The 26,622-nt window shown below is 44.7% G+C and overlaps 1 protein-coding gene across 1 annotated transcript; it reads left to right on the top strand.

The window, feature by feature from the left end:
* The first annotated feature begins 4,097 nt into the window (after nt 1–4,097).
* Nucleotides 4,098–21,597, top strand: LOC120793013 (zinc finger homeobox protein 3-like). Its single transcript, XM_040132567.1, has 11 exons — nt 4,098–4,359; nt 6,759–8,460; nt 8,548–9,086; nt 9,239–9,452; nt 10,116–10,223; nt 10,361–10,497; nt 10,717–10,827; nt 12,370–12,532; nt 12,695–17,499; nt 17,627–18,298; nt 18,585–21,597. The coding sequence occupies exons 2-11, from the start codon at nt 6,795–6,797 to the stop codon at nt 18,699–18,701; spliced, it is 8,532 nt and encodes a 2,843-aa protein (XP_039988501.1). The 5' UTR covers nt 4,098–4,359; nt 6,759–6,794; the 3' UTR covers nt 18,702–21,597.
* Nucleotides 21,598–26,622: the final 5,025 nt, after the last annotated feature.

Genomic DNA, 26,622 nt, shown 5'->3' with positions numbered 1-26,622 from the left:
AAATTGATGCTGAGTCAGTTACAGTGCTGGCATCAGATTTAGGCCAGGAGTTTAATATGTAAATATCTTTTCACTCCCGGGCTTCCCTCTTAATGGATTTGGTGGTAACAGTAAATAGCAGAATCTGGATTTAGTGCTCAAAAAGGGCAGGGTGTAATAACACTCAGGTTCTCGGGACAAACCATTTATATTTGCATTAGAAGAAAATAACCATTGTTTTTATTGTCTGCTGTAGAAGTATAAGATAGGAAAATAGCATAATATTTTATTACATTGTATTTCTAGTATTTTAAAAATTATGGAACAAGGTTAAGAAAATTGAGATGTCCGTCCGATGACATGGAGCACGGCAGGTAACTATTCAGCGGAGTTGCTCCGAGGTCTACAACGTTTGTAGGCCACAAATACCTGTTTAAATGTAAAGCAGGTCGATGCTGGCTACACCTCACCCCTAGCGAGAGAAAGGGACAAAAATAACATTTTGAATCAGAATCAAGAAAACCAAATTAAAGGGGGGGGCAAATCCCCCATGTGCTTTCTCCCTCCCCATTTCTGGCCTATCATCTATCTCTGGACCATGGTGGGGTTGTCATGTCGACCAGCCCACAAGTTACTATGACAACGGCTCAAGGGGGAAGCAATATCGGGAGGTTATTGCCTCCTTGGGGATGTGAGAAGGACAGGGAGAAGCGCAGACAAAGGTGAAGGGACTTCTAGACCTTATGGACCCCAAAAAGGCTTAAATGAAGAAAGAGGTCAGGGTGGAGAACGTTAGCTCGCGAAGTGTTTGTGTGTGTGAGAGGCCAGCTCAAATTCATTATCATGCAGAATTGGACACAGTGTGTAAGTCAGACTTCAAACATTGGATTTTTGGATGCACTACAAAGTTTTCATCCTCCTGGACGAGGGCTGAGCCTCTCCAGTACATGATGTATTACACTTCCTCCTAAGTGCCATACCCTGGGGCAGAGGGGGGTGGGGGCAAGAGAGGGAGTGACATTAAGGACCCTCCAAGGTGTCAGATGGGTCCCCAGCTTCCCCCACATTTTGTCATATAAATGTCATAAAGACAAGTTTGGAGTTGGGGAGCTTTTGGCTCTCTTTCTGCCTGGGGGGTATCGCCGTGGTTAATTGCCCCATTAGCAGTGACAGGGTAAATTGGTGGAAGGGCTAACTATATATTACAGCGAAAACAACAACCCCTGGCATACACCTGAGGGCATGGAAAGCATGGTGCGTTTTACAGTATGGCCTGTGCATGTTCAAGTGTGTCTGCGAGAGACTGTGTGTGTGTGTGTGCGTGTGTTTGTGTGTGTGTGTGTGTGTGTGTGTGTGTGTGTGTAAATTGTAAATGTACATTCACATGAGAGCTTTAATATTGGTGAAATATTACTATTCTATATTCATTACTACAGAAACGAACTCACAGTGCCAGTCTGGGAGAGCGTCTCCTCTCATGTCTTCGCTGAACTTTCTCAAGACGTTACATTTACATCAGTCAGGGAAATTATTCCATTCGATTCTGGAAAAATGTGTCTTAAATGAGGATTGTTTTTTTCAGACGTCTGTGTATATTAATTATGAGCCAAAAACATACAGTATATGACACCTTCCACACAAACGTAGACATCAAATGTGTGTGTATTCACCTACCTTTTTATTGCTTTAAATGGGGCCAGTAAAATGCAGTTGCAAAACTCAGATGTAAATGTAAATTTAAATCAATAACCAGTGATGCCAACAAATATGAAGGGCCATTTGAAAACATTTTATTTATTTTACTGTGTCACAGCACTGTAGTGTACACTTTAAGGTAATTAGTTAATGATGAAATTCAGAAAGGCTTCATACATTGGCTTAAAATCACAGCAAAATTACCAGAGCCAAATCTTTTTTTTGTTTTTGTTTTTGTTTACATGCCCCCCCCACCAAACATCACATCTGTTTACAGGTGATTCTTTTCCGTTCCCAACAGAAAAATGTGATATGCTATAAATATACCAGAATTTCAAAGACGTATGTGCATGTGAAGGCAAGCAGGTAAACAGCAGATCCCCGTATGGCTTTAGCTTCAATTAACATTTCAACAATGTTCATTGTATTTAATCCTAGAAAAGCACGGACGCACCTTGCAGACGTATTGTTTTCTTCTGTCACTCTCTCTCTCCCTGTCTCTCTCACACACATACACACGATACAGCGCGATATGGACTGACGTTAAAATTATACCACCCTTCACTGTCATTGTCTTTCGCTCATAAAATGACATAAAATTGTCACCGTTCTTAACTGCAGCCGTAACAACAGCAGAAAAAAATATCCATGCGGGCACAAAGACGACCGAACAGTCCCGGATTTATGTTTGTCATAGCCTGCAGTCTTTGCCTTGGTGGCATGTGTCAGACAGATAATCACACTGCACGTTTTTCTAATCGTAAAACAATTATTACATGTACTACAAACGCAGGTCAACTCATTTGGCACTTAATTAACTGGCCAATGCTTGGATTCTCTGCAGATTCATAGTTACACAGGTGCAAGAAAATAGTCAAACGGGACCAGGAACAAACCAAAAACAAAATGTCAGTGCACTCAAAACCAACATAACGAAATATCATTATTCTCCGTGTACTATTGCGATATGGCCTCGTAGTGCGGCTGTTTCACGCAGCAGTGAGCTGATACCAACCTTAAATGCAGTTAATGCTATAGCCTTTTTTTTAAAATAAATTTTAACCTCCTGAGGTGATGCTATAATATTCATATACATTTTTCCGTAGAAAGTTTTTGCTGCAACCCTGTAGCCTTTAATACCTCTCTGAAATGGTCTTAATACAATTCTTGAATAAGGAGCAGGTCAGCTTTGACGGTCAGAGGCAGATACCAGATAGTGTTTGATCTTACAAATAAAAGCGGTTTTCACCTTCTAAAATATGGACGATCGACAGATTGCACATCCAGCGTGAAATTCACAATAGTATTATCATAACAATAGAGCCGAGTGGCGAGGATGGGACGGCCGGGGCAGAAAAAAAAATAAACAACCCCCCCCCCCCCCAAAAAAAAAAAAACCTAAAGGTCCTCTGCCACGACAAACATAGGAATGGACACGTCAGTTCAGGCTTGAATTTTTCGTTTTGTTTTACAATCTGAGTAAAGTAAACAGCAAACCAATATCCGCGACCCAGACCTGCAGCCACAAAAGGTGGAATGTCTCATTTCATATACAAGCATAATATTCAGACGAGACTTTTTTTTTTCTGTTTGATTTAAGCATTTCGAACGTGTGTCTGCCCAAACCCGGCGATTGAAGCCTACAACTTTTCCAGAGCAGGTGGGCTGTCACAAAGAAATGTCCGTGTTTCATGAAACCCAGTGCGATTTCAGGCTGGGGACACGGTGCCTAACCCCACATGTGGGCGTCTGACCTGTGCTTTATCTCAAACAAAAATATCAGTAGGATATTTCCAAAAGAATCCCGCAGGGCCTTGCAGTGTGTCTGTGGTCCTCAGCGGTGAATCGCGGTGATAGTGTCGCATTTTGTGGCAGATTTTCTGGCATTACGATTTTCCACTAAAAAGCCTGTTGGGACGTTTTTTGTCAGTATTGACTTAATTTCGGTTTTAAAGCGCTTCGTGGTATCCTGTTATTTATTTTTGTGTAACAAGAGATTTTTCTTCGATATTGTTTCCTCTCCCTGTATGTACACACACACACATATATCTATATATATACATATATCTTTGTCTTTGTATCCATCTGAAATGTATTATTGGAATTTTCCAGCCATATGATCCTTTTTTGTAAATAAAATGAAACATTTCAGCTGTAATTTTTCGTACTTTTCAATATTTTCCTCTCCTCTGTGTCTTCTCTATGCGTCCCCGGTTGGCCCCCCCTCCCTCCTCTCTCTCTCTCTCCCTCTCTCTCTCTCTCTCTCTCTCTCGCGGAATCCTATTGATCCAAACGGGCTAATTAGCGGTGTCTGCGCAATTACGCACATGCGCACTGGGCATAATCTCAGCCATTTTTTGAAGGAAACTAATTAGCAGGAATAAAGAGCCAAGTGTTTTTCCCCCCTCAGTGATCAGAACTCATTCTACCTCTGGAGCTCGCACAAACCCCTCCGTCCCCCATCTTCTGTTTACTACAGCCTATATGTAGCTTTAATTACACTGTTGTTTGGCAACAACTTGGACCCCGCTGCTCTCTCTCCCTCTCCCCATTTTTTTTTTCCTCCTGGCTCCGTAAAAACGCAGAGGATCATTCATAAGGAATGAGTGGGCTGTCTATACGATTGTTTTCTGGACTACTACACATTCAGCGTACGGAGCTTTGTACCAGAGCCGCTGCAGAAATGTAAGTGTGCCATTTGTTTACGATATTAAAAGGAGCTGGGAGGAAGCAGCCCGGCGCTGGGGAGGAGGGGGTGTTTGGTCAGCGCAGCCTGTAATTCGAACAAATCTGTCTTTTGTTGGTCTGTTTGTGCATTGAGTCACCTGTTACTGGACACTGAACGCGATCGGTCTTGAATCTCGCTGAATCGGGAGTGTGGTACGGTGCGGTCCACTGTAAACAAAGGCCAAAGTAGTCTGGAGGCTGAAATGTTGGTCAGTGGCTTGACAACACAGACAGAGACGGGGAGTGAACTATTCAAGTCGCTGCTTTCTCAAACAGCCCCGCTACTGTGGTCCCGGAATAGTACAAAATGCAGTTTGGTGCCATTACCTTGATACTGGAGTAGGACGTATGCGGTCCACTGGGTCGTCACGCAAAGAAGCCGCGTTGAAAACAGTATTTGTCCAAGTCATACAATGACAAACAAAATGCGTTTTCCTAAAGTATAGCCACGCAACTCTTCTCTCTATCGCTTTCTCTCTCCCCTTCACACCCCTATCTTTCCCTTCTGTCTCTTCTTACACACACACACACACACACACACACACACACACACACACACAACAGCTTAAGATAGGGAATTCAGGGAACACACTTTTTGTTGGATATTTGGACCTGATTTTATGTTGCCAAATCAGTAGTTCATAGCAAATATGTCTCACATTTTCAGACACTTCTGATACGCATGTTAAATTTCAGGTGCTCTGTGTGTGTGTGTGTGTGTGTGTGTGTGTGCATAATTGACATTATCAGGATCAGTCTGCAGTGCACAACAGGATGTGCACACATTAACACCCACATAGATGCACACACATACACACACACATTGTTAAATGATGGTTTCCCGCACTTGTGATCGATGGAGAGCCAGGAATGCTTGTATAAATAGTTACATTGCCGATAGACCCGGGTTATTGATTGCAGTGTAAATGAAAATCTTTATCAGATTAGAGAGTGTTCTCAGCTGCTGGCAGGCAGGCTCAGCCCCTCAGCGCTCTCCGGCAGGACAGTGGACAGCTGCAGCGGGCAAGGGTCTGTGGCCTGTGACATAAACACAGTACATTAAAGCACTATCAGAGTGCCGATATGAGCCATATATCTTTAAGCTGCAGAGAGGGGAGAGGGGGGTGACTACAGGATGGAGGGCGAGGAGAGAGGGTGTTGAAGGGGGGTGTTGAAGGAGAAGGTGAAAGGGTACATTAAGGTCTCTCCTTGATTAAAAAAGGTCAGTAATGAGATTGCGGGACACACACGGCGTAAGAGAGATATATCTGTCTCTGTCTCTGGCATCCATCTGTCAGTCAGAAACAGAAGAGGAAGAGAGACCCGATTAATTTTTTTTTTTGAGGAAGCTTCTGTAGTGATGTGTGATTGTGCTTCAGAATCTTCGTGAAACCTTTTTTGCAGAATTTTTGGAAATGTTTTGATTTACATAAATGTTTATAATAACTCGTGTATGATAGAATGCCACAGCCCTTTGCTAGTTTCATTAAAACCGAAGGATTTCAAAAGCCGAGGAAGTGCAGTCTTAACATATGCAGATTTTAAAACTTTGCTTTAAAATGTTTTTTTTTTTAACACACTTAATATATATTGTTGGTGAAGTGTTTATGTATATAGGTGTGTTTATACTGTGCAAGCAATTGGACTTAGGGGACTGACAATATTATACACATCGATGAGGACAGTTCAATATATAATACACTGCTCTGCAACATCACAAACTACTGCCTCAAAAATTAGCACAGATTTTAATCAACACACATCTGACATCTAATAAAAACGTAGAAGCTTCACAAGTATGTTTTGTATTTTGGACTCAATTAGATTGTACAGGTGTTTATTATATTGTGTCCACCCTTTGTGTTTGCACTATGTGTTATAAAATGGATTATGTCTCACATAATATCTCTGTACTAATGCGCAGCAAAAGATGTAGAGACTGATACACTGGCTTTAAAAACTGTTCTTTTATCCGCTTTTATCTAAGTGTGGCAATTTAGTGGAAGCCCTTTAGCTCACAAGCATTCAGTTCTTTATTTAATCCTATCCCCTGAGGAATATTATAGACCTCCTGCGTAGCCTTTACCCGCATTCCTCTACCTAGTTTAGTGCTCATGCTATTGATTTTCCCATTAAGGGCTAACGCTAACCCCTGAGTAACCAGCCTCTGTATTGCGCGCTGTGAACGCTGTATCGAACAGATGCTATCCAGGGACTATAATCAATGGCCTCCACTGTTATGCAATATTATTTACATGAGTCATGTATTTCATTTTCTCCTTATTTTTCCTTCCCTTTTCTTCTGTCTCTGTCCCCCCGCATCTCGTCTTCTCTTTCTCTGTATCTGAAACACACAGGTGGGGTAGTAATGCGTGGCAGCTGTAGCCTCTGGTATGGACAGCGGTGAGGGAGGAGGAGGGGATGGAGGGGGAGGAGAGGAGAGAGATGCTGACCTCAGTCCCCAGGCTTTATCTCTTCCTCTCCTGACCCCGGTGGTCATTCCGGAGCAGGGGTCATCCTCTCATACCTCAGCCATGGCCCCTGCCAAAGAGCCCCTGACCCTGCCTCAGGAGGAGGAGGGCACAGAGGGGTCCCAGGCTAGAGAAGAGACCCAGGGAGGTGAGCGGAAAGAAGGAGGTCGACATTCACAGGAGAATGGAGTGTGTCAAATACAGGGGATGAAGGAAGACTTCGGAGAGGGATATTTGTCAGGAGAAAGGAAGGAAGAAGGGGAGGTGCGTGTAGGTGTGGGAGAGGCGTCAGTTACAGGGGGCCTCCCAGCAGCCCTTAGCGGCAGAGGCGGAGAGGAGGAGAAGGAAGAGGAGGAGGCCATCTCAAACCAAAGCCAAACCAAATCCAAATGTTCTTTATTACCTCAACAGAGCCAGCACAGCTCTTCTTCCAGCACTGCAAAGGCCAGTGGCACACTCAACAGCAAAATAGCCGCCTCTCCAAAGCCCTCCCCCAGTCCTTCCACCTCTCCAAAGCCCTCTCCTTTTCTTTCCACCTCTCCAAAGCACTTCACTAGTCCGTCCTCCTCTTCTGCCCTGCTGACCGAGACAGAGGTAAAAGACATTAAGGGAGATCAGGGCTGGATTTCTGGGTTTCCTCAGAGCTTTAAATCCCAGCAGTCTTTTCTGGCTTTTCCGCTGGCAGGTACGGAGCCTGCCAGCACACCTGCTGAGGATGATGGGCCGGCAGGGGTTCCTCACTCTTCCATTTCCAATGGAGATGGTGCCAAAGCTCCAGAACCAAATGACAGCCAGCTAGACACAGAGATGGATGACGAGAGAGACAAAGAAGGAGAACAGAAAGAAGCTGTCCTAAAAAACCTCAACCAAGACCTCTCTCCTAATTCACTGACTAGTCACATGACCATAATGCACTCACGCAATTCCTGCAAGACCCTGAAATGCCCCAAGTGTAACTGGCACTACAAGTCTCAGCATACACTGCAAGTCCACATGAAAGAGAAACATCCGGAGACGGGAGGCCAATGCGTGTGTGGCGCCTCTGGGGGAAAGTGTGTGTGTGGCGGTACAACACGAGGTGTGTGTGGATATTGCAGTTCGGGGAAACCCCATCCTCGCTTGGCCCGTGGTGAAACCTACGCCTGTGGCTACAAGCCGTACCGCTGTGAGGTGTGTGACTATGCTACCTCATCGAAAGGCAACCTCAGCATACACATGCAGTCGGATAAACACCTTAATAACGTTCAAAATGGGGGACACTCCAACGGTCACATGCACACTTCTCACATTACCACCAACAACAGCTCCTCCAACAGTCAAACAGTGGATGAGCCGGCATACAAGCTCCCACTAGCTATTCCTACGCCTAATACCCAGCCTGTCAAGCTCACACCACCTGCACACACTCACTCTCATGGTAAGCGGTGGCGGTGTGATGTGTGCGACTATGAGACCAGCATTGCCCGCAACCTGCGCATACACACCACCAGCGAGAAACACACACATAACATGCTACGGCTCCAGAGAGGTTACTATCTGTCTCACTGCAGGAGCCTTGCGCCACAGCTTAAACACCTGCAAAACACAGGTGAGTAAAGCATCACACCTCTCGCTGCCATCCAACGTGAAACTTGAAAGTTTTTCTATTCTTACAGGGTTTCTCTCTTTGTTTTAGGTGCTGAGCTCTCCTTGAACATGCGGCTAACCAGTCAACAAGTCACAGAACAGCCAGTCACCCTTGGGTCTACACTGACTCCTTCTCCATCCCCCTCTCCCTCCCCGCCTCCAGCCCCATCTCTGTCCCCCACTGGACCGCTCTCTCAGGGCGTGTTCCAATGCCTCGTCTGCTCCTGCTTTTCGTCCGACAGCCTAGAGTCTGTGGAGCAGCACCTGAACGCCCCTCGCTCCTTACCCCAGTCTGAGTGGTGCTCCCTGGTCGCCGGTGGCTGCCACTGCAGACTGTGTGGCTACACCACCCCGCTGAGGGCTAACTTCTCCTTGCACTGCCAGACTGACAGACACCGCACCCGATACCAGCTTACTGCTCACCTCCAGGAGGGCGGAGACAGGGGTCAGGAGGGGGCCGCCCTTATTGCTAAGGGCAATCCCGTCCAGCTGAGGTGCAACCTGTGTGACTATGTGACCAGCAGTTTGGAGAAGCTACGAGGACATTCCCTGAGTTCACACCATGAGGCCAGCATTCGGGTTTACCGAGTTAGTACATTCACCAAAAATAACCCTAGCACGTTTTTGAAAAAAATTGCATTTAGCAATTTTTTATAATCATAGCAGATGTGAGCCACATTATCCAACTATAGTCATTTTTCATGCATTTCATATATCTACTTTCTACCTCATGTCTTTAGTTCCTGCAGCAGTATGATGGTGAGGTTGATGGAGGTTCGTGGCTGTTCCATTGTCTCCTATGCAACCACTCCTCCTCTTCTAAACTCCAAGTACTGAAACATAGTCAAACCCCAACCCATCAGCAGAGGGAAGGGCTACTACAGCTGCAGCCAATGGGCGGAGAGGAGCTGGCAGCCATTTTCACCATCAGGAAAAGCCCTGATGGTGTCACAGGTGAGAATACGAATTGTGTGGGTGTATCTGATTTCATGTTCCATCTGTTTGCTGACATCAGAGCAGCAGACAGGGGGTTGAGATGAAAAGAGTGAGAAAATGAGTAATGGCTGTTGCTGAGATATTGATCGAGTAAATTGATTAGTCAATACACATCCTTGTTATATCCCCAATCACCCCTGACAACAGCTAACTAGCACCTGCTAATCAATGAACTAATACAAATCCCCTGGACAAGAATGGGGGAGGTGGAGGCCAGTCACCAGTCTACAAAAAAAAACACTGAATTCACATGTCTGGAGTGTGTGAACTGCCTATGCCCCCCAACATCTAAAATGATCAGTTCCACACTTTTGTTGTAAATTGAGTCTATGCCATGATTTATCTCTGCGTGGATTAAGACTTATTTAGGTGATCTGATGTGTTGTAACTCCATATTAGCTTTACTCCACCTCTGAGGAGAATCTAATGGAGAATCGATAATTGATCAATAGTGTATGGAGGCAAGGAATAATGAGGTGTGGTCCAAAGACTTTGGTCTTTTTGAAGGATTCTATCTGGAGCATAGTGTAAACTACTATTAGCCTGATAGTTTGTGTGAACATACTGTATGAAGCACTATGTTTGCATAATGTAAGTATTGTATGTTTTGTTGCCTCCCAGGAGTACTCAGCGAGGATACGGAAACTTCCAGTGAGACCACCAACGGTCCTTTGGAAACAACCAAAGACACATGTAACTTGGGGGCAAAGCAGATTTCTGAGGAGACAGGTATGGCTGCGTCTACATGCAAAATAAGTCCACACATTCTACAACATATAACTCCAATGATAATATGACAATATACAGTATTATATACATAGTAAATATAAACCTATTTACATGTTCATGTAAATTTTTACTTGAAGAAGAAAGTAGGCGGGAGGAAAGAGAGAAGAGGGAGTCATTGCCCTCAGTCAAGCGTCCATCCTCTGGAAGCGGAGAAATGGAAAACTCCATCTCAACCAAACGCCCCAGAATACACCAGCAAAACGAGAACCAGCAGGTGAGCAGTTGACACACATTTTAATAATTGAAGCATGTCCGTGTGAATATAAAATGTAACAATGGACACAATAAATGCATTTCTGGATTAGAAGACATGGCAGTTGCTTGTGTAATCCCGCAAACCAACGCACACCTGTGCTTGCTTGTTGCTTTCTAATTAAAAAACTGACGGTTTTTTCCACTTCTCTCTTTCCTCTTCTTTTCTCTCTTCTCTTAGACTGTCCAGTGCCCTTTGTGCCAGGTTAAACTCCCATACGCACACCTTCGACAGCATCTCACACATGTGCACAGTGTGGCGCAAGACTGTGTGGACAAGCTCATCAGCACAGTAAGTGTATGCAAGTGTGTTTTTGTTGTATTTGCATTTGTCAGAAAAAAAAAAGAGAGAAGGCAAAGCAATGGGGGATGGGGGAGAGTGAAATGTAGGGAGACAATTCCATTAAGAAGGCACCAGAGAGAAAGGCAGCGCTTTTTTTAATGCATGTTTAAGTAGCTCCTTGCTATCATCTTTGATGCAGCCGTGCATTCTGTGTGTATGTGTATGCGCATCTTTTAGAGTGGAATAGAGAAGGTTTGACTGAGTGACTGAGGGAAAAGCCAGTCTTTCTATAATGCACGTTTAAGTAGCCCTCTATTACTAGAAGTGCAGTCAAGCTAAAAAGGGGCCCCCACGCTTTTTACTGTGTCTCTCCAACTAACAAAGACTGGTCATCTATCCACATCACCATCCTCCATCTCCCTGGCCCGTATGCTAAGTGGCCTTTGTCTCTTGCTCTCTTCGCCTCCACTTCACTGACTGCTTTTCACCCTTTCTCCCCTCTGCTGTCCCTCCCTCCCCCTCCAGCTACTCCTATCGTTCCTATTCTGCAATCTCTGTCCCTGCCCCTCCCTTTCTGTCTCTCCCAAGCTCTCTCTCAATTTCTTATGCGTTACCCCTCCCTTACTCGCTCTCTCACTCCAAAGCATTTTTTTTTGTTCATTGCCCCATACTTCCTCCCTCCCTCTTCCTGCTCTCTCGCTTTTTCATATTCTACTCCCCTTAGCCCCCCCCCACCATCTTCTACCCTCTTACCCCTCCCTCACTCTCTCTGATAGTAATTGAGGTTCATTAATTCAGACTGAGGTGATGATGGCCATTATGTACCTTGCTTTCCAATTACGCTCTCTAGATTAAGCCTGACCTTCAGTTTTCTCTGCAGTGTACATGTGTATGGTGTGTGCGTGAGCTTGTGGGTGTGTGGTTGTTCCTCTCTTTCCATCTTATGAAGCTGTTATGCAGAGAAAACTCTTGTCATGTAAATCTCATCTTTAGCTGTCCGTCCTTTCCTTGGGGTAGCTAGCTGTTCACATAGATATAGTATTTGTTGTCAGTGCTCGAAGCTGTGGAGATGGAGGTTTTCTACATGTAGAATGATTTTAAATAAATTCATTATTCACCCCGGTAAAGTTTTATTAAACCCCTGGGGCATGTTGGAGGGTGTCGTAGGAGATGAGGGGCAAACCCACATATCTCAACCATATACACTTAGTACCAAATTGATGTGCCTAGCCACCTATACTGCTGTGCAGGCAAGTGCAAGATGTAACGATACACTTACAGATTCACGCTTTAATGTTTGATGATATTAGGACTTGGAGTGGAGGCACTCCATGTTTATACATCTTGATATTTGCTTGCTATTATGCCGTACAATTAAACATGTTTTATTCATAATGTTGGATTAAGAAATATGGTAATATCCCATATTTCTTTTATTCTGAATTGGTAAAACATTACTGACTTTAACTAGAATAAAATGAAAATAAGAAAGGAAAGAGAGAAACCAAGAAAGAGCAAAACCAACAGACCGTTACATTTTCTTTCTTTCAGGTCACACCATCAGTGGAACAACCACAGCCTCAGCTGGAGACAGAACTACAGACAGACTTGCACACAGATGATACTCAGAAAAATAAAACCAACAAGAATAACAATGCAAATTGTTCCCATACTACTGATTCCATTGCCTCTGTTGATTCACAGAAAAACAAAGGTTGGTGCAACATGCATTACAAAACTGACCACAATCTAGGTTTTAATTAAATAATCCTAAATACCAAGCTATGTCATATTCATTTGTTTAAGACATATGGTCTTGTTGGCCTAATGTTAATGAAAAATCATTTTAAATACACTATTCCTGTGCATTTTGCAGGCATTTCAGTGGCAAACACTGAGGGAGATGTAGCCGCGCCCAAAGATGTCACAGCTCTGCTTACCCCACCCCTAGAAGACAACACCACTCACCCTTCCAATGGCAGACTGGCTCCTCAGTCCCCAACTCAGACCCCCCCCTCCCCACCACCCACTTCTCCACCTAGTGATCCCCCTTCCCTTTCTGATCGCCATGGTTACCGGTTCCGTTGCAGCAGGTGCAGCCTGGCGTTCCCCACTCAGGAGAAGCTCCAGCTGCACTGGCAGTACCATGCCATGAGGGCGGCGACAGAGTGCCCCCTCTGTTCTAGACAATGCCGCAGTCAGGAGGCCCTGCAGAGACACATGCAGAACACACACTCACAGCTGGACAACACACAGGGGCAGAATACACTCTTGCCGCCTCATACTGCTCAATACATGGAGCATAATAAGAGTTCAGTTCAACAAGAGTTTAGTTTATCACCTCAAGTGGGTCAAGAGGCAGGAGAGGGCGAGGATGAAGAGATAGGGGAAGAAGCATTAGGCATGGAGGGAAAGGAGGAACAAAAAGAAGAAGTTAAAATTAAAGAGAAGGACACGGTCGCTGGAGCTGATGGAGGTGAGGAGGATTTAACTGAGCCAGAGAAAGGGCCACATGAGGAGATGATATCAGGACCTAGTTCCAACTCTCTTGCCAAAAAGAGCTCCAATCCCACAATGGACCGCTATCTGGATCCATCCAGGCCCTATAAATGCACTGTATGTTCAGAATCTTTTACTCAGAAAACCATTCTTCTGGTCCATTTTAACTCTGTGTCCCATCTCCACCGGGCCAGGCGAGCTCTGCAGGACTCTGGCACAGGTGTTGCTGCCCCGGAGGCCCCTCGCGGTCCAGATCCTAGACCCTACCGCTGCAGACTTTGTGGAGTGGGCTATAGCCAGAGCTCCACGCTTGACATACATCTCCGATCTGTCCTTCATCAGACCAGAGCTCGTGCCGCCCAGAACCCAGCTCCACAGACTCCAGCATCTAGTGTGGCCGTTCCACTGTCAGTACCCACTACTGCTGCTCAGTCTGCTACCACCAGAGAAGAAATATCCAAGAGTATGCCTCTCACCAAGAGGCCAGATGTAGTAGGCTCTTCAGCCTCTTTGCTGTTAGGCCCTGGCTTAGCACCCGAGGCCCAGACACCCCTTTCTAAACCAAATGACAGCCAGCAGGCTAAAAAGAGAGTGGCAGAGCTTCTTGCATCACGAAACCAGCTAATGCTAATACAGCAGCAGCAGTTAGCCCAGGCTCAAGCACAGGCTCAAGCTCAGTTACAACACACAGCTCTTCTCCAGTCCCAAGTGATACAGCACTTTCCCTTAGGGTCAGAGAATCTCCTTAAACAACACTTCCCCCTGGCTCCAGACAACTTGCTCTCTCTGCAGCAACAACTTCTTCTGCCTTTTTACTTGTCAGGAGACATGAAACTTGACATGAGCCAAGAACTTGGCCAGTTAGTATCTGCCAACTCTATCCTAAAAGAACAGGTTAAGGCAGAGGTTAAAAGTGAGTCACCACCTCAAACTGATGCAAAACAAACCCAGAGACAAAGTTCAAACTCAGCAGTTAGCCAACCTAAGGATCATGTGCAGTATGAATCCAAGATTGAAGCAGTCTGCAGTGGACCCTCCATCAACCAGACAGAGAGAGAACACAGCAATATTTCACTTGAGGAAGAAAAACAAGAAATGCAGGTTCCTACTGTTAAAAATGAAAGTCAAAAAGAGGAAACTAATTCCTCCTCATTTAATCTTCTTGGATTGCATTGTCCTCCTCCCAGAGTTCCCTATGCTGCTGTGAATGGGGAGCCCCTTAGAGCCCTACTGCAGAGTTATGGCTATGAGTTGGCACTGCAATATATACAAAGTAGACACAGACACCAGCAGCAGATAGCAACTCAAATGATACCTGATAAACAAGAATGCTCTGATCTCAACAAGATAGAAGTGTGCTTAGAGGAGGAAAGAGATGAGTTTAGTGAACCAGAGGATAAAAAGATGGAAGGCTGTAACAACGATAACAAGGGAATAGAAGGCAATGGAGAGAGGGATAGCTTACCACCAGAGAAAAAGCAAAACAAAGATGAGGAATCAGCAAACAAAGAGAAAAGATGCTGTGGAGGAGGAGAAAAATGTAAAGACTGTGGCAAGTTTTTTTCAGATGCCTTGATTTTAAAAAGCCACCAGGAGTACATTCACAGGATGCTTTTTCCCACTGCTGCACTGGAAAGATTTTCCCGAAAATACAGGCTGCAGTATGACCAGATGTACCCGCTCACACAGCCTAAATCTGGGGAGAATTCAACTACTTGCCCCCAACCTGCAGCCTCAGCCCCAGCCACATCCGCTGAATCCGAAGCCGCACCGGAGCCAGTTAAGACTCTGGTTAAAACCCTTGCACCCTCACCTGTACCCTCAGTTTCAGATCCCGTAACCAAAACATGCACTGCAGTTACAGACGTAACACCAACTGCCGCCGCAGTCTCTTCTCCTCCATCTCCTTTGCAACTTCAAGAATTTCCACAACAGGAGGCACCCATCCCAGGCACATCTGCTTCAGCTACTTCTCAAACCACATCCCCAGCTAAGTCAATACCGCTTCCCTTACCTAAAATACCTATGCTCTCTCTGCCCTTGCCCCAGCTTCCTATACCCTCTCTGCCTTTACCTAAGCTTACCCTACCCCCCCTTCCTTTTCCCATGGAGCTACCTCTCCTCCCTCCAGTTGTGATGCAGTCTGTGGCTCTCCAGCCCCAACCTTGGTTAGACTCAAGTGTAAATCCTGAGCTGGCAAAACTCTATCAATCTCAAATCAAGCCGACACTGCTAGGGCAGCCGCCACAGCTTAGTCCAGCGTTGTTAGCTCAGCAACCCCAGGTCAATCCAGCTTTGCTAAGTCAGCCTCCACAGCTCAATGCTGCCTTGCTGGGTCAACCATCCCAACCAAGCCCCATCCAAACAGGACAGCAACCCCAAGTCAGCCCAACAATACTTGAACAGCAGCAGGGTAAGAGAACTCGAACACGAATCTCTGAGGAGCAACTGACTGTTCTGAGGAGACACTTTGATATTAACAGCCTCCCCAGTGATGAAGAGATCAGCAAGATGTCTGCTCTATCTGGTCTGCCTCACAAAGTAATCAAACACTGGTTCCGCAACACCCTATTTAAAGAGCGCCAGCGAGACAAGGATTCCCCTTACAACTTTAATAACCCCCCAACCACAGCCCTGGAGGAGTGCGGAGATGAAGTAGCACAAAACCAAGCTCTGACACTTTCTCCTTGTTCACTGTCCCCCGGCCTCCCAGCCAACATCTCCCCACAGCCCCAGACAGCAGACCTCCACCGAGGAGAGCCCCATAGGGGTCGGCGGTCTTCCCGAACCCGCTTCACGGAGCAACAGCTGGAGACCTTGCAGGGGGTTTTTGAGGCCACTCCCTACCCCAGAGAGGAAGAATATGACAGATTGTCTGCTCTGTTGTCTCTCCCTAACAGAGTCATTGTTGTATGGTTCCAAAATGCTAGACAGAGAGCCCGCAAAAATCAAGACCGGGGGACAGACGATGGATTAGATGGGAAAAACCAGCTTGATAACATTCACAGACAGAAAAATGGCTGCTTCAAGAATGATGATGATAATGAGGATAAAAGCTGTGGGGATGAAGGACAAGGTGACTCTCAGAATGAAAACTCCATGGATCTGACTTATGAGTATTACACCCACCCTGACTCACCTTTCCTTGATTCTTCCACTCACTGCACAGAAAGTGAGCATTTAAAGGCCAAAGGTGAACCAACACCTGTAACCAGGAAACAAGAGGATAAAACAGTATCTCCTCAGGCTGACAAGAGCCAAGCTCTTGTTCAAACTCAAAATGGAATTTCAGATGCAGACATCCAGCGTAAGGAAATTGTTCCGGCCATGAAAACAGGGTCCTCTACACAACCTGAGCCCAGACTGCAGCCAGAAAGTACTGCAGAAAGATCCCAGCCATGCTCTTCCTTCTCTTCACAAAAAACAGTACCCCCCATCCCACCTAAGTCTCATTCCAGCCAAGGGCATATGCACTCTCCTCCCTCTGATCAAGCTCCTGAAAAGCCTGCTGATCCATCACCCAGCCTCCCTTCTGCTCCACAGTCTGAAACTAGCCATAATAGGCCGTCTGATGCCACCTCTGCCCTATCCACTGAAACCCAGCCACAAAACCAGCTGCAACTCCAAACCCAGGCTCAGTTCCAGTGCAGTCTCTGTCCACTGTCCCTGCCATCATTCCAGCTGTGGCAGGAGCATCAGACTAGGCACCTCCTGGCAGCTCAGTCCCAGGTCCAACTCCTCCACTCTGGCTTCACAGACCGGACCATGCCTTACATGATGCTTCACCCCAACCACACCCTGATGGCCAGCCATATGCTTTCGGGTGCTATGTCTCAGATTCACCCTAATTCCACACATCCCATGATTTCACACTTAAATAGCTTACAACTTAAGAACACTCTCTCTGATCACTCCAGTAACACCCTCTCCACCAGCCTCTCTCAAAGTTCCCTGACATCTATAAAGCAGAGTACAAAGCTTATATCAGAGACCGGTTTTGAAGGCCAGAGGGGTGGTAGAGAGGTTGACGAGGAGCACAGAAGGGATAAGCGTCAAAGAACCACCATCACCCCAGAACAGCTTGAAGTTTTGTATCAGCGTTACAGCTTAGACTCTAACCCCACCAGAGGATCCCTGGAAAGCATTGCACGAGATGTGGGCCTAACAAGACGCGTCGTTCAGGTACTTTATGGATGTTTGTTGTGTTTGAATATATGTGAATATTTTTGAGAGAGAGGGACAGAGACAAATACAGAGAAAATTATTGTGTATTGTGCTATTGTGTATCTTGAATTTTTTTCCTTCACAGGTCTGGTTTCAGAATACACGAGCCAGAGAGAGAAAGGGACAGTTTCGGTCAATGGGACCAGGATCCAGTTTCAGTTTGGGTTTGAACCACCTGCGCTGCCCATTCTGCAGGGCTCTGTTCAAGGTAAAGAGTGCTCTGGATGCTCATATGAGGTCACGCCACTGGGCAGAGGCTGAAAGAGCAGGCTACAACTTATCAGCTAGTAATGGACCCAGTGGGCAGATTGCGATGGCTGTGTCATCTTTCATGGACAGACCAGGCCCATCTATCTCCTCCAATCCTATCCCCAATCCCAGCTATGTCATCAGCAACAAAGAGTTTACTGTGAAGCCACCTGTGACCTCTTTGTCTTCAACCACCAATCTGAACAACCCAGAGGAGGATGATGAATATGAGGAAGATGATGAGGAGTACCAATGTGAGGAGGGTTCCAGTATGGCTGACCACGAGTGTCCTAGTCCTGAGGGATCTGGGGGTCCAAGCTCAGATTGGGGTGAGACACAAAGTCTGCAGCAGCAGCAGCACCACCATCAGCAACAGCGCCAAAGGACACAGATGAGCCACTTCCAGGTACTACAGCTCAGAGACTTCTACAGGAGCCATCGTACACCCAACCGACATGAGTGTGAGGCACTGGGCCAGGAGTTGGGACTTCCTCACCGCGTGGTGCAGGTAAATGTTACAAATATTGAAGACATAACAAAATACAATTTGATCTGCATATTTTAAAGATTAAAACGTTCAAATCAGAGCAATTAAGAAATTTTAAGGGTAATAGCAAATACAAATGATTTTTATTGTTGTAATAATAACAATAATAATAATTATTATTATTGTTATTATTACAATTATTATTATTATTGTTATTATATTGCACCCCAATATATATATATATATAAATATAAATAATATGTTGTATGTATGTATGTATTTATTTATTTACTTATTCTTTTTACAGGTGTGGTTCCAGAACGCCAGAGCCAAGGAGAAGAGGGCAAGGAGCCTGAGCTCTGACTCTGCAGAGAGGGAGCAGGCTGAGCTGTCCGCAGGGGCAGGGGAGAGAGACAGAGCTTAAAGAGGCAGACCAAGGTCCCTTTGCTTCCTTTTACTATATTTTCCCAAATACCCCTCTTGCACCTGCTGTCAACATCTAAAAATATACCCTGTCCACTTTGCTGCCAAACCAGTAACCTGAACACCCCAAAGATGCAGAGCCACAGTGGCCCAAAGAGAAACTCTCTCAACTGAAAGTAGGAGAGAGCCCAAACCAAGTCCTCTCTACCACAGCTTTCCGCTTTTCATATCGTTTTTAACTCTTCCCTGGTCTGTCCTTTCTTGTTGAAAAGAGTTCCTCTCCCTTTTCCGTCAGACACCTTAATACAACCAAACACCACCTTGATAAAAACCAACCAGATGCCACAGAGGCCAAAGAGCATTCTCCAAGTATGTGACCTCACTGCCCAGCTAGACCTGCAGTCTACCTCTCAGTCTGCACAACAGACTCACAGTGGGCCCTCCACCAGACAGTGCTAGATGACTAGCTGAGTAGCATGTAGTGCCAGTCTGCTCGAGACTGGAAAAGAAATTGTCAAAGAGATTTTAGTGTAAATATAAAGCTCCAAAAGATAAACTTGAAGAAAAACAAAGCAGTTAACAGTGGAGGAGGAAGAAGAAGAAGAAGAAGAAGAAGAAGAAGAAGAAGAAAAAATGGAATAATATCCTTGAAATAGACGGAGGTATTCGCATAGAGCTTTTGTAAAGACTGACTCAGATTCCAAAGCTCGTAACCAAAATTTTACATGTCTGTGGATTTAGTTTCAACATGTTTGTTTTCAATAACAAACTGCAGAGCTGACGTCTGTACGGTGAAGGGGTGAGATCTGCAGCTGGCATAGGTAAGCCGAGTACCAATAGACTGCTAGGGTGCTAGGATGCAGCCTCACCCTCCACAAGCCAATGATGAGTCTTCTGTTGTACATGTACACCTTCTATGTTCCTTTAGTGGATAAAAGCCCAAATAGCACAGAACGTAAAGGCCAGTTTGTCCTGAAAGGGGCAAACTATTTTTTATAGCACTCAACCATTATGCTGTATATGAAAACTTTAACCAAACTCAAATTTACATTGTGTGTGTTTAGTAATAGTTTCTTAATATAAATCTTATGGATTGAGATAAACTGTCTTGCTTCGATATAATAGTGTCATGATTACAAAAAGATTATGACAGCTTTGATATGTTCAGGCAAGGTGACTTACTGCCTTTCCGTTCTATTTGAATATACCAATGGCTTACCAATGTTATGTGATTAATGTAAAGCTTTCTATGCTCAGGTCAACAGCTCAACATGGCTCCGCTTCAAATGTGATCTTAATACTGTATTTTTCTGTTTTGAAAACAGAAGATCAATGGTTTAACCTTGGACTAAGTATTAGAAGATATCTACAAAAACATCTCTGTATTTCAAAGATCTGAGCTTTTCACCTTTGAGTAATAGATTGTTAACAAAAACCTTATTGAAACTAAAGTGTTTAATAGTGTGAGGGGTAAATGTACAGTATTTAGCTTTTGTATGGTTGACTCAAGACTTAATTGGATGTTTGAGACATAGCTCCCTTTTCCACTTACAGATGGGGAGCTACTGCGCAAAGCTGAGAAAAAACTTTGGATGTTATTGATGTTATTTTTGTACACTTAATTTATTTTCCCTCTTTATCCCTCCCTACCTTTCTTCCTCTGTTCATTTGCAACCAGTCCTTATTCTATCTGTAATAATGATAATGTAACAATAATAGCTAAACAATAATTAATGCTTTAAGACAAAAATCCAAAGACGTGATAATACTTTAACCATATGACCTACAAAAATAAGCGCTACTGTTTACTTGACGATGTACTGCTGTTTTTAAAGAAGGAAGGAGTCCCTATATCTAAGCTACTGTTTTCTGCCTCTCATAAGCACACTGGAGACTGTAACCAAAACCCCAAACTAGAGCCATGGCAGTCTGTAATATAGCGGTTAAAGAGTTTTACTTCTCTTGAGAAACATTGCAGTTTATTTTTCTTTCTTTTTTACCATAGTGTTGAACTTCAGCCCTTAAGGATGTCCAGTTTGCTGCTAATGTACTGTAGTTTCTAACGATACTGTAGAAAGATGCATGCTCTGATCGCTTTACCACTAGGCTTTAATGACTACAAACTGTAATGATACCTGTGATGCTGTTGATAAACTGCTCCTCTCTTATTCTGTTGAAAACAAATGGATATGTGGGGCTCAATTCCATCAAGTTTGTTTTCAGTATCCTGTTAATTACCCCTACTCAGAAGATAAAAATGGCTTTCATAATGCCAGAACTATTTTTTCAACCTTCAGAGAAACCTGCTTGGGGCATTAATTTCTCAATACTTATGAAGATACTGCATAGCTATTTGAAGGAGTTTAGCCCCAAACCTTCCACTGGTATGGTGTCAGTCTTTCTGTGTTGCAGTGTCTCTAGTCCATTTGTCCAGTTAAAACAGCTTTGCTCAACTCAGACTGACATCACAGCCAATCTTCCAAAGGATGTGGACTGACTGATAACTCTGTCATGTTTTGTTCTTAAACTAACCAATGTTTACGACAATACCAATGAGCTTTCTTCTGTACAGAAATGTGCATTCCAAATACCACAAAAACAGTTTTTTGTATACTGATTATTTTAAATTTCATTTCTCTCATATTCTCTTGATCTTAGTGACTGTAAGATGTACATATTGGGGTCCTCTATGGTGAAGGGACTCTGTTATCCTTACTGTAGGTAAAAGTATTCTTTTCATTTTTTTCTGGATATGTTGTTGCCATAGTGATGACCAAAAAGATACCTGTGATGTGCACCTGTCCTTATGTCCTGCTCCAGTGGTTTAGTGTGTCTCTATTCTCTCCGTTCCCCAGTTCTCCCTTACTGGTGTGTGTTTCCATTCCTTTCCTTCCCCATATTCCACTGAGCTAAATAAAGTCTGCTTTGGTGCACGCTCTGCTGTCATCCCTTCAGTGTAAACGAGAGAAGCCATTTTGTGAATGTTTTGGTATGCGAGGGTGTCTGCCCGTTATATACGTGTTTCATATTCCAGGTTGTATGTTCGGAGGTAGTGTGTCTGACTGGAAGGGTTTTGATGTGCAACCGTGTGTGTGTAACAGGGCTGTGTGTGGAAGGCGTTTGGTGAATGGAGCCACGACCTCTGGGGTCACTTCATTAATTACATCTGTGACATTCAGCCAGATGAGTTTCCTTTGTGACTAAATGATATGATGAATATTAACGACCTTGGATGAATTACACTGCTGCTCCTGCTGCTGGTGATGATGATAATGTGTTTTACGGCTCTAGGAGAGAGGGGAGGAAAATTGCACACTACAGCACATTTAGGACACGCAGATTTTCAAATGCAACATTTCAAAGACCACAGTGTACGTTGGTAGAGCAGATTTTATTACTTTGTTATATTTTGTGTTAAACTTTCCAGTGGTTCATGAAACAATTTGCCAGACTCAAAAAGTTAAAACAGGAATGTGTGTGTTCATTCAGGGTCTCAAGCCCAAACTGGTCTGCTCCGTATTTTCTTTAGCAGCAAGCCATTCATTTAACCATTACAGAGAAATACGACAACAGGAAAAATAACCGTGAAATAGTCTTAAGTTGGGGGATGCAGAGATGAGACAAACCCATACATGGAGAGAACAATAGCAAAGCAAACACAGAAGAGGCCTTGAGATAGCTTCGTAGCTGATGATAGCCATCTTAGAAAGTCATCGTGATAAAGTGATCCCCCACCATTTCTCCTTCTCCCTTTCCTCCCCCCTCTTAATCAAATGAGTACTGTGCAGCTGGTGGGGTTGCGGCAAAAAGGGGTATGAGTGTCTGTGAGGAGAGGAGGTGGTGGGGGGGCTTTGAGGGATGGCGTGAAATTATTGCCTGCTGGTGTATATGTGTCGCTGGGGGTAGTGGGGTAGAGTAGGGGGTTGGGCTGGGGCTGGTGGGGGGGGTGTAATGTCATTGCCTGCTGGTGTATCTGTAGTGGGGGCTCATTTAGATTTAGATTGGTTATGTGAGGAGAGAGCTGAAAGGCCAGCTCATGTTTATGCATGAATCCCAAAGCATGCTGCTGTGGTGGAGCCCTGAGTTAAAGAGACAGAGCTGAAATACATTGGCACATTTAGACACAGCTCTGCTTCTCTGGATAAGGCTTCAGTCGAAGAGACGCTGTGCTATCAGATACATTTCAATCACTGTGTGCCTTGTGCAGGCCTGTTTGTGGCATTTGTCTGTCTGTCTGTGCCTACTTGTGTTTACACAGATAGATTACACCTGTGTAAATATACATCATGCTGCTTCTTTTAATCTAAAGATATATATATATATATATCTAATAATAATTTTAGTTTTAAAAATGTGAGCATCAACGTGCACTTCCCGACTGTGTCCTGACGATTGCTTTGGTATCTTCTACATTTGATGCAGGGTTACACACATTGCACTGATGCTTCCCACATTACATTCACTCATACACGAAGCGTAATCAGTAAATGTCTTTGAAGGAGAGTTTGTTCAGCACTTCATCAGGTATAAAGTGGTTTTTATTTGGAAATGTGGTCCCTATCCATCTTTTAAATGACTTTTTAATGGTCGTCACACCATCCTAATCAATCATGTAGCAGAGCTAGCCTGCAAGCGCAAATACACTCTATTTATTATTCCTACATTCTGCTGCATAATCTTACTCTGATTTCTTAGTACTGTAAACAGACAGAAAAATCAGAGAAAATGTCTTTCTGATTTTGTGGAGACTTTAGAGAGTCTTCCTTGACCTGATCTCCAGCATCCCACTTATGAGGTACCCCTGTGTAATCAATCTTTATCATCGGTGCTTTATAGACCCCTCTCAAATGGTGGATACTATAACTTTATAAAAATACTGCTGTTTATGTCATTTTTGGGTGTCTTTACATTCAGGCCTATATTTTTTTTCTGACCCCTCACCATCCCCCATCCATACTGGCAAACCCCTGCTGGGTCCCCTTCAGTACTTTACATCTATAATGAGATACAAATACGCATCAGCAGGACAGTGTCTACGCCACGCGTCACTGTGTGAATATTACTCACACTTATTAGCTGGATTATGTTAATCTTTACACTCTCTGCTCACAGACAACAGACTCCCCACGATATGGGGGTGGTCATGGCAGTAAGCGTGTGTTGTCGTGTGTGTGTGTGTGTGTGTGTGTGTGTGTGTGTGTGCGTGTGCGTATGTGTGTATGAGTGTATGTGTGTGTTAGAGTGATTGCCATGTTGTCAAACTGATCTGCATGTGAAAGGGTGGTCTAATTACATCACTTATGCAAATGAGAAATGCAAGTATTCGAACACATACATACACACCAAGGACAGCCTACTACTAAGGTCAAAAAGACGGTTTGAGCTGAGTCTTATTGACTAACACAGGGTGGCATCACCACCTGTCAGAGAAAGACATGTCTTGACACATACGTAGAAGTCAATGGATGTTTTGATGCACTCCTTCAGATAAATTAGAAAAAAGAGTGGATGGGTTGAGTTCACGGTAGACTAGAGCACTTAGACTGTTATTGGAAAATGTCCGACCGCATATCCCCTGATTAGTCTTTTTTCAGACTGAAACATTGATAGTATCCCCGTTGGAATGATTGATTGAGTCTGACACATTTTAATTACGCCCAAATTAAATGAATCGGCTGGCGGACTATAAAACATTGCTGTTTAATAACGAGCCCCTCCATTTGCCTTTTTTTCCCCCTTCCTTCATCCAATCCCATTTTGGCCGCCCGCACCAAATAACCTCTCTCCATTTAATGATATGCAAATGAATTTTCATGAACCCCATGATCCCATGCGATGATTAAACTGAGATGACATTAGCTGCCATGCTACTGCCACTGTCAGTGTTTCTGTCTGCCTATATTCTCTCTCCCTATCTCTGCCATCTTTCTTTGTATCCACGACAACGACCAACTGGTGATATTAAGGGGTTCACTGTCACCGTTCCCTTATAAATTTTCTTTGTGAGAGACGACACTCTGCGTATCCAGTGTAATTTCAGAGAAGTTTTTCCAGTGGTAGTAGGGATGAAGCATCAGAGCATGAGATGTTGGTTGTCAGACCACACGTGGGAGTGGTACATCGAAGACTTGCATGTTACAACAATATACCATTATTGTAAAGCAGTAACATCATACAGACGATTTTGGTAAGGATCCACATCTCTTCATTTTCCACTTCCAGTGCTCCCCTCCCACCGTTCCGTTTCAGTCTGGATCCAGCTCCACCTCTGCTGTCGTTTATTGTACTCCATTTGCATAATGAAGCCCAGGCTTAATTAAGATCCCACTGGAGTCTGGAGCCAAGGATGAAGGAAAGAAGGACGAGGAGGAGGGGAGGGGGGCTCCGGTGTTCCTTAGCTTATCCGCACGTGTCCCAATAGGAGGCACAATTTAAGGGGGGAGAAAAGCGTTGACGAGCGATTAAATCGCTAATTATGATCGGCTGTTAAAATTAGTGTGTGGCTGTTAATTAGCTGCAGATGAGATGCCCAGACAGTTGCCCGCCCCTGACGACTGCAGCACCCTACCTGACTGGCAGTAGAGAAACACAGCTTGACACCCTGGAGATGATGCCAACACATCCCTCCCTTTAACACACACAGCAGTCTGAGGGGATATCCCTTTAAGAACATCCCAGGTGTGCATGTACAGGGAAGACGCTCTTCATCATCCTTGTCCACCCACTCCCACTGTTCTTCGTTAAGCACAAAATTTTCCTTTTTTCCTCTTCTAGATCCACTATTCATTTTGCTCATTACTCCTCTTTTTCCAGATGCTGTTCCTCTCCATAATGAAATGATATGAACCCTCGTCATATTTATTTGTAATGGGCAGCAGCTTCATTCCTGTGCATCAGTTGGCACTGAGCAGACATGAGTTGGCATCGAGGAAATGTTTTTTTTTCACAATCCCACCACAGTTGCATTTGTGGCTCTGGTTCCAACCAACTGCTACTATTTTGTGTCCGCATTTAATACGCTTTTGTACAGCTTCTGATGGCGCCTGTAGTGCCTCCCAGTTTGCGTTTGGCATGGTGCCATTGCTGTTTCTGGTCTCTCCCTTGAGGGGATGTTATCGCCAAAAACATTGAAGGCATCCGAAATCTTCTGCTCACCGTATGGAGGTTTCTGTTTACAAATGTGTGTGTTATGTTGGCTTGGCAGCATGCCATCTTTCTCCCCATGCCCTTGCCGCCCCTGAAAAGATGCCATCACAGAATCGCTGGCAACCGTTGCCTGGGCACCTCTTCTTGGCTTTGTCCAAGTAAACAAACGGTGATTAGCAGCAAATCCTCAGAGGTGAGTCTCCTTGTCTTTGACTAGGACAGTTTTATGCCGACCACTTTGATCGCTTCGGGTACGCCACGACTGCAGGCTGGCACAGTGCCCGCTGGCTGGCACACTGGCATAGAGAGAAAGAAAAGTCGGAAAAAGCACAGAACGTAGGATTTTCAGCAAACGTTTTTCTTCGTGTGATCAACGTTCATCACAGAGTTACACCTTACAGTTTCGCTGTATTCTCCATTTTCCTCTTCAACATCATTCCCTGCTTCCCTCCATCCATCTACATCTGAGTCACTCTCTGTCTGCTGGAATTTTGCTCGCTTCTATGCTTCGCTGTCCTCTATATCTTCATTTTCTCTGCCCGTTTCTGCTGCTTGTTTCGCCCAATTGTGCCTGTGCCAAGGTGGCACTATGGCAGCAATATGGAGGTCTGTTTCTCTTCCTCTTCCATTCTTATTCTCCTCGCCCCTTCGCCCATGCCCATGCCCGCCCCCGCTCAAGTCCTGACTGGATGGCACTGTGCCAACCTGCCACCGCCATCGCTCTCATTTGTAGCTCATCCCTCCGTTGCCCTTCCCCCTGTCTTTACATTTACATC

Source organism: Xiphias gladius, chromosome 8, assembly GCF_016859285.1.
Source record: "Xiphias gladius isolate SHS-SW01 ecotype Sanya breed wild chromosome 8, ASM1685928v1, whole genome shotgun sequence".
In the NCBI taxonomy this organism is placed as follows: Eukaryota; Metazoa; Chordata; class Actinopteri; order Istiophoriformes; family Xiphiidae; genus Xiphias; species Xiphias gladius.
The sequence above is the reverse complement of the archived record's forward strand: the minus strand, read 5'-3'. Positions and strand labels throughout refer to the sequence as shown.

Excerpts from the sequence above, each read along its gene's own strand:
- LOC120793013 (XM_040132567.1), top strand. The coding sequence starts at position 6,795 with ATGGACAGCGGTGAGGGAGGAGGAGGGGATGGAGGGGGAGGAGAGGAG. Across the intron at positions 9,453-10,115 it reads AAGCCCTGATGGTGTCACAG|GAGTACTCAGCGAGGATACG; the intron begins GTGAGAATACGA and ends GTTGCCTCCCAG. Across the intron at positions 10,828-12,369 it reads TGGACAAGCTCATCAGCACA|GTCACACCATCAGTGGAACA; the intron begins GTAAGTGTATGC and ends TCTTTCTTTCAG.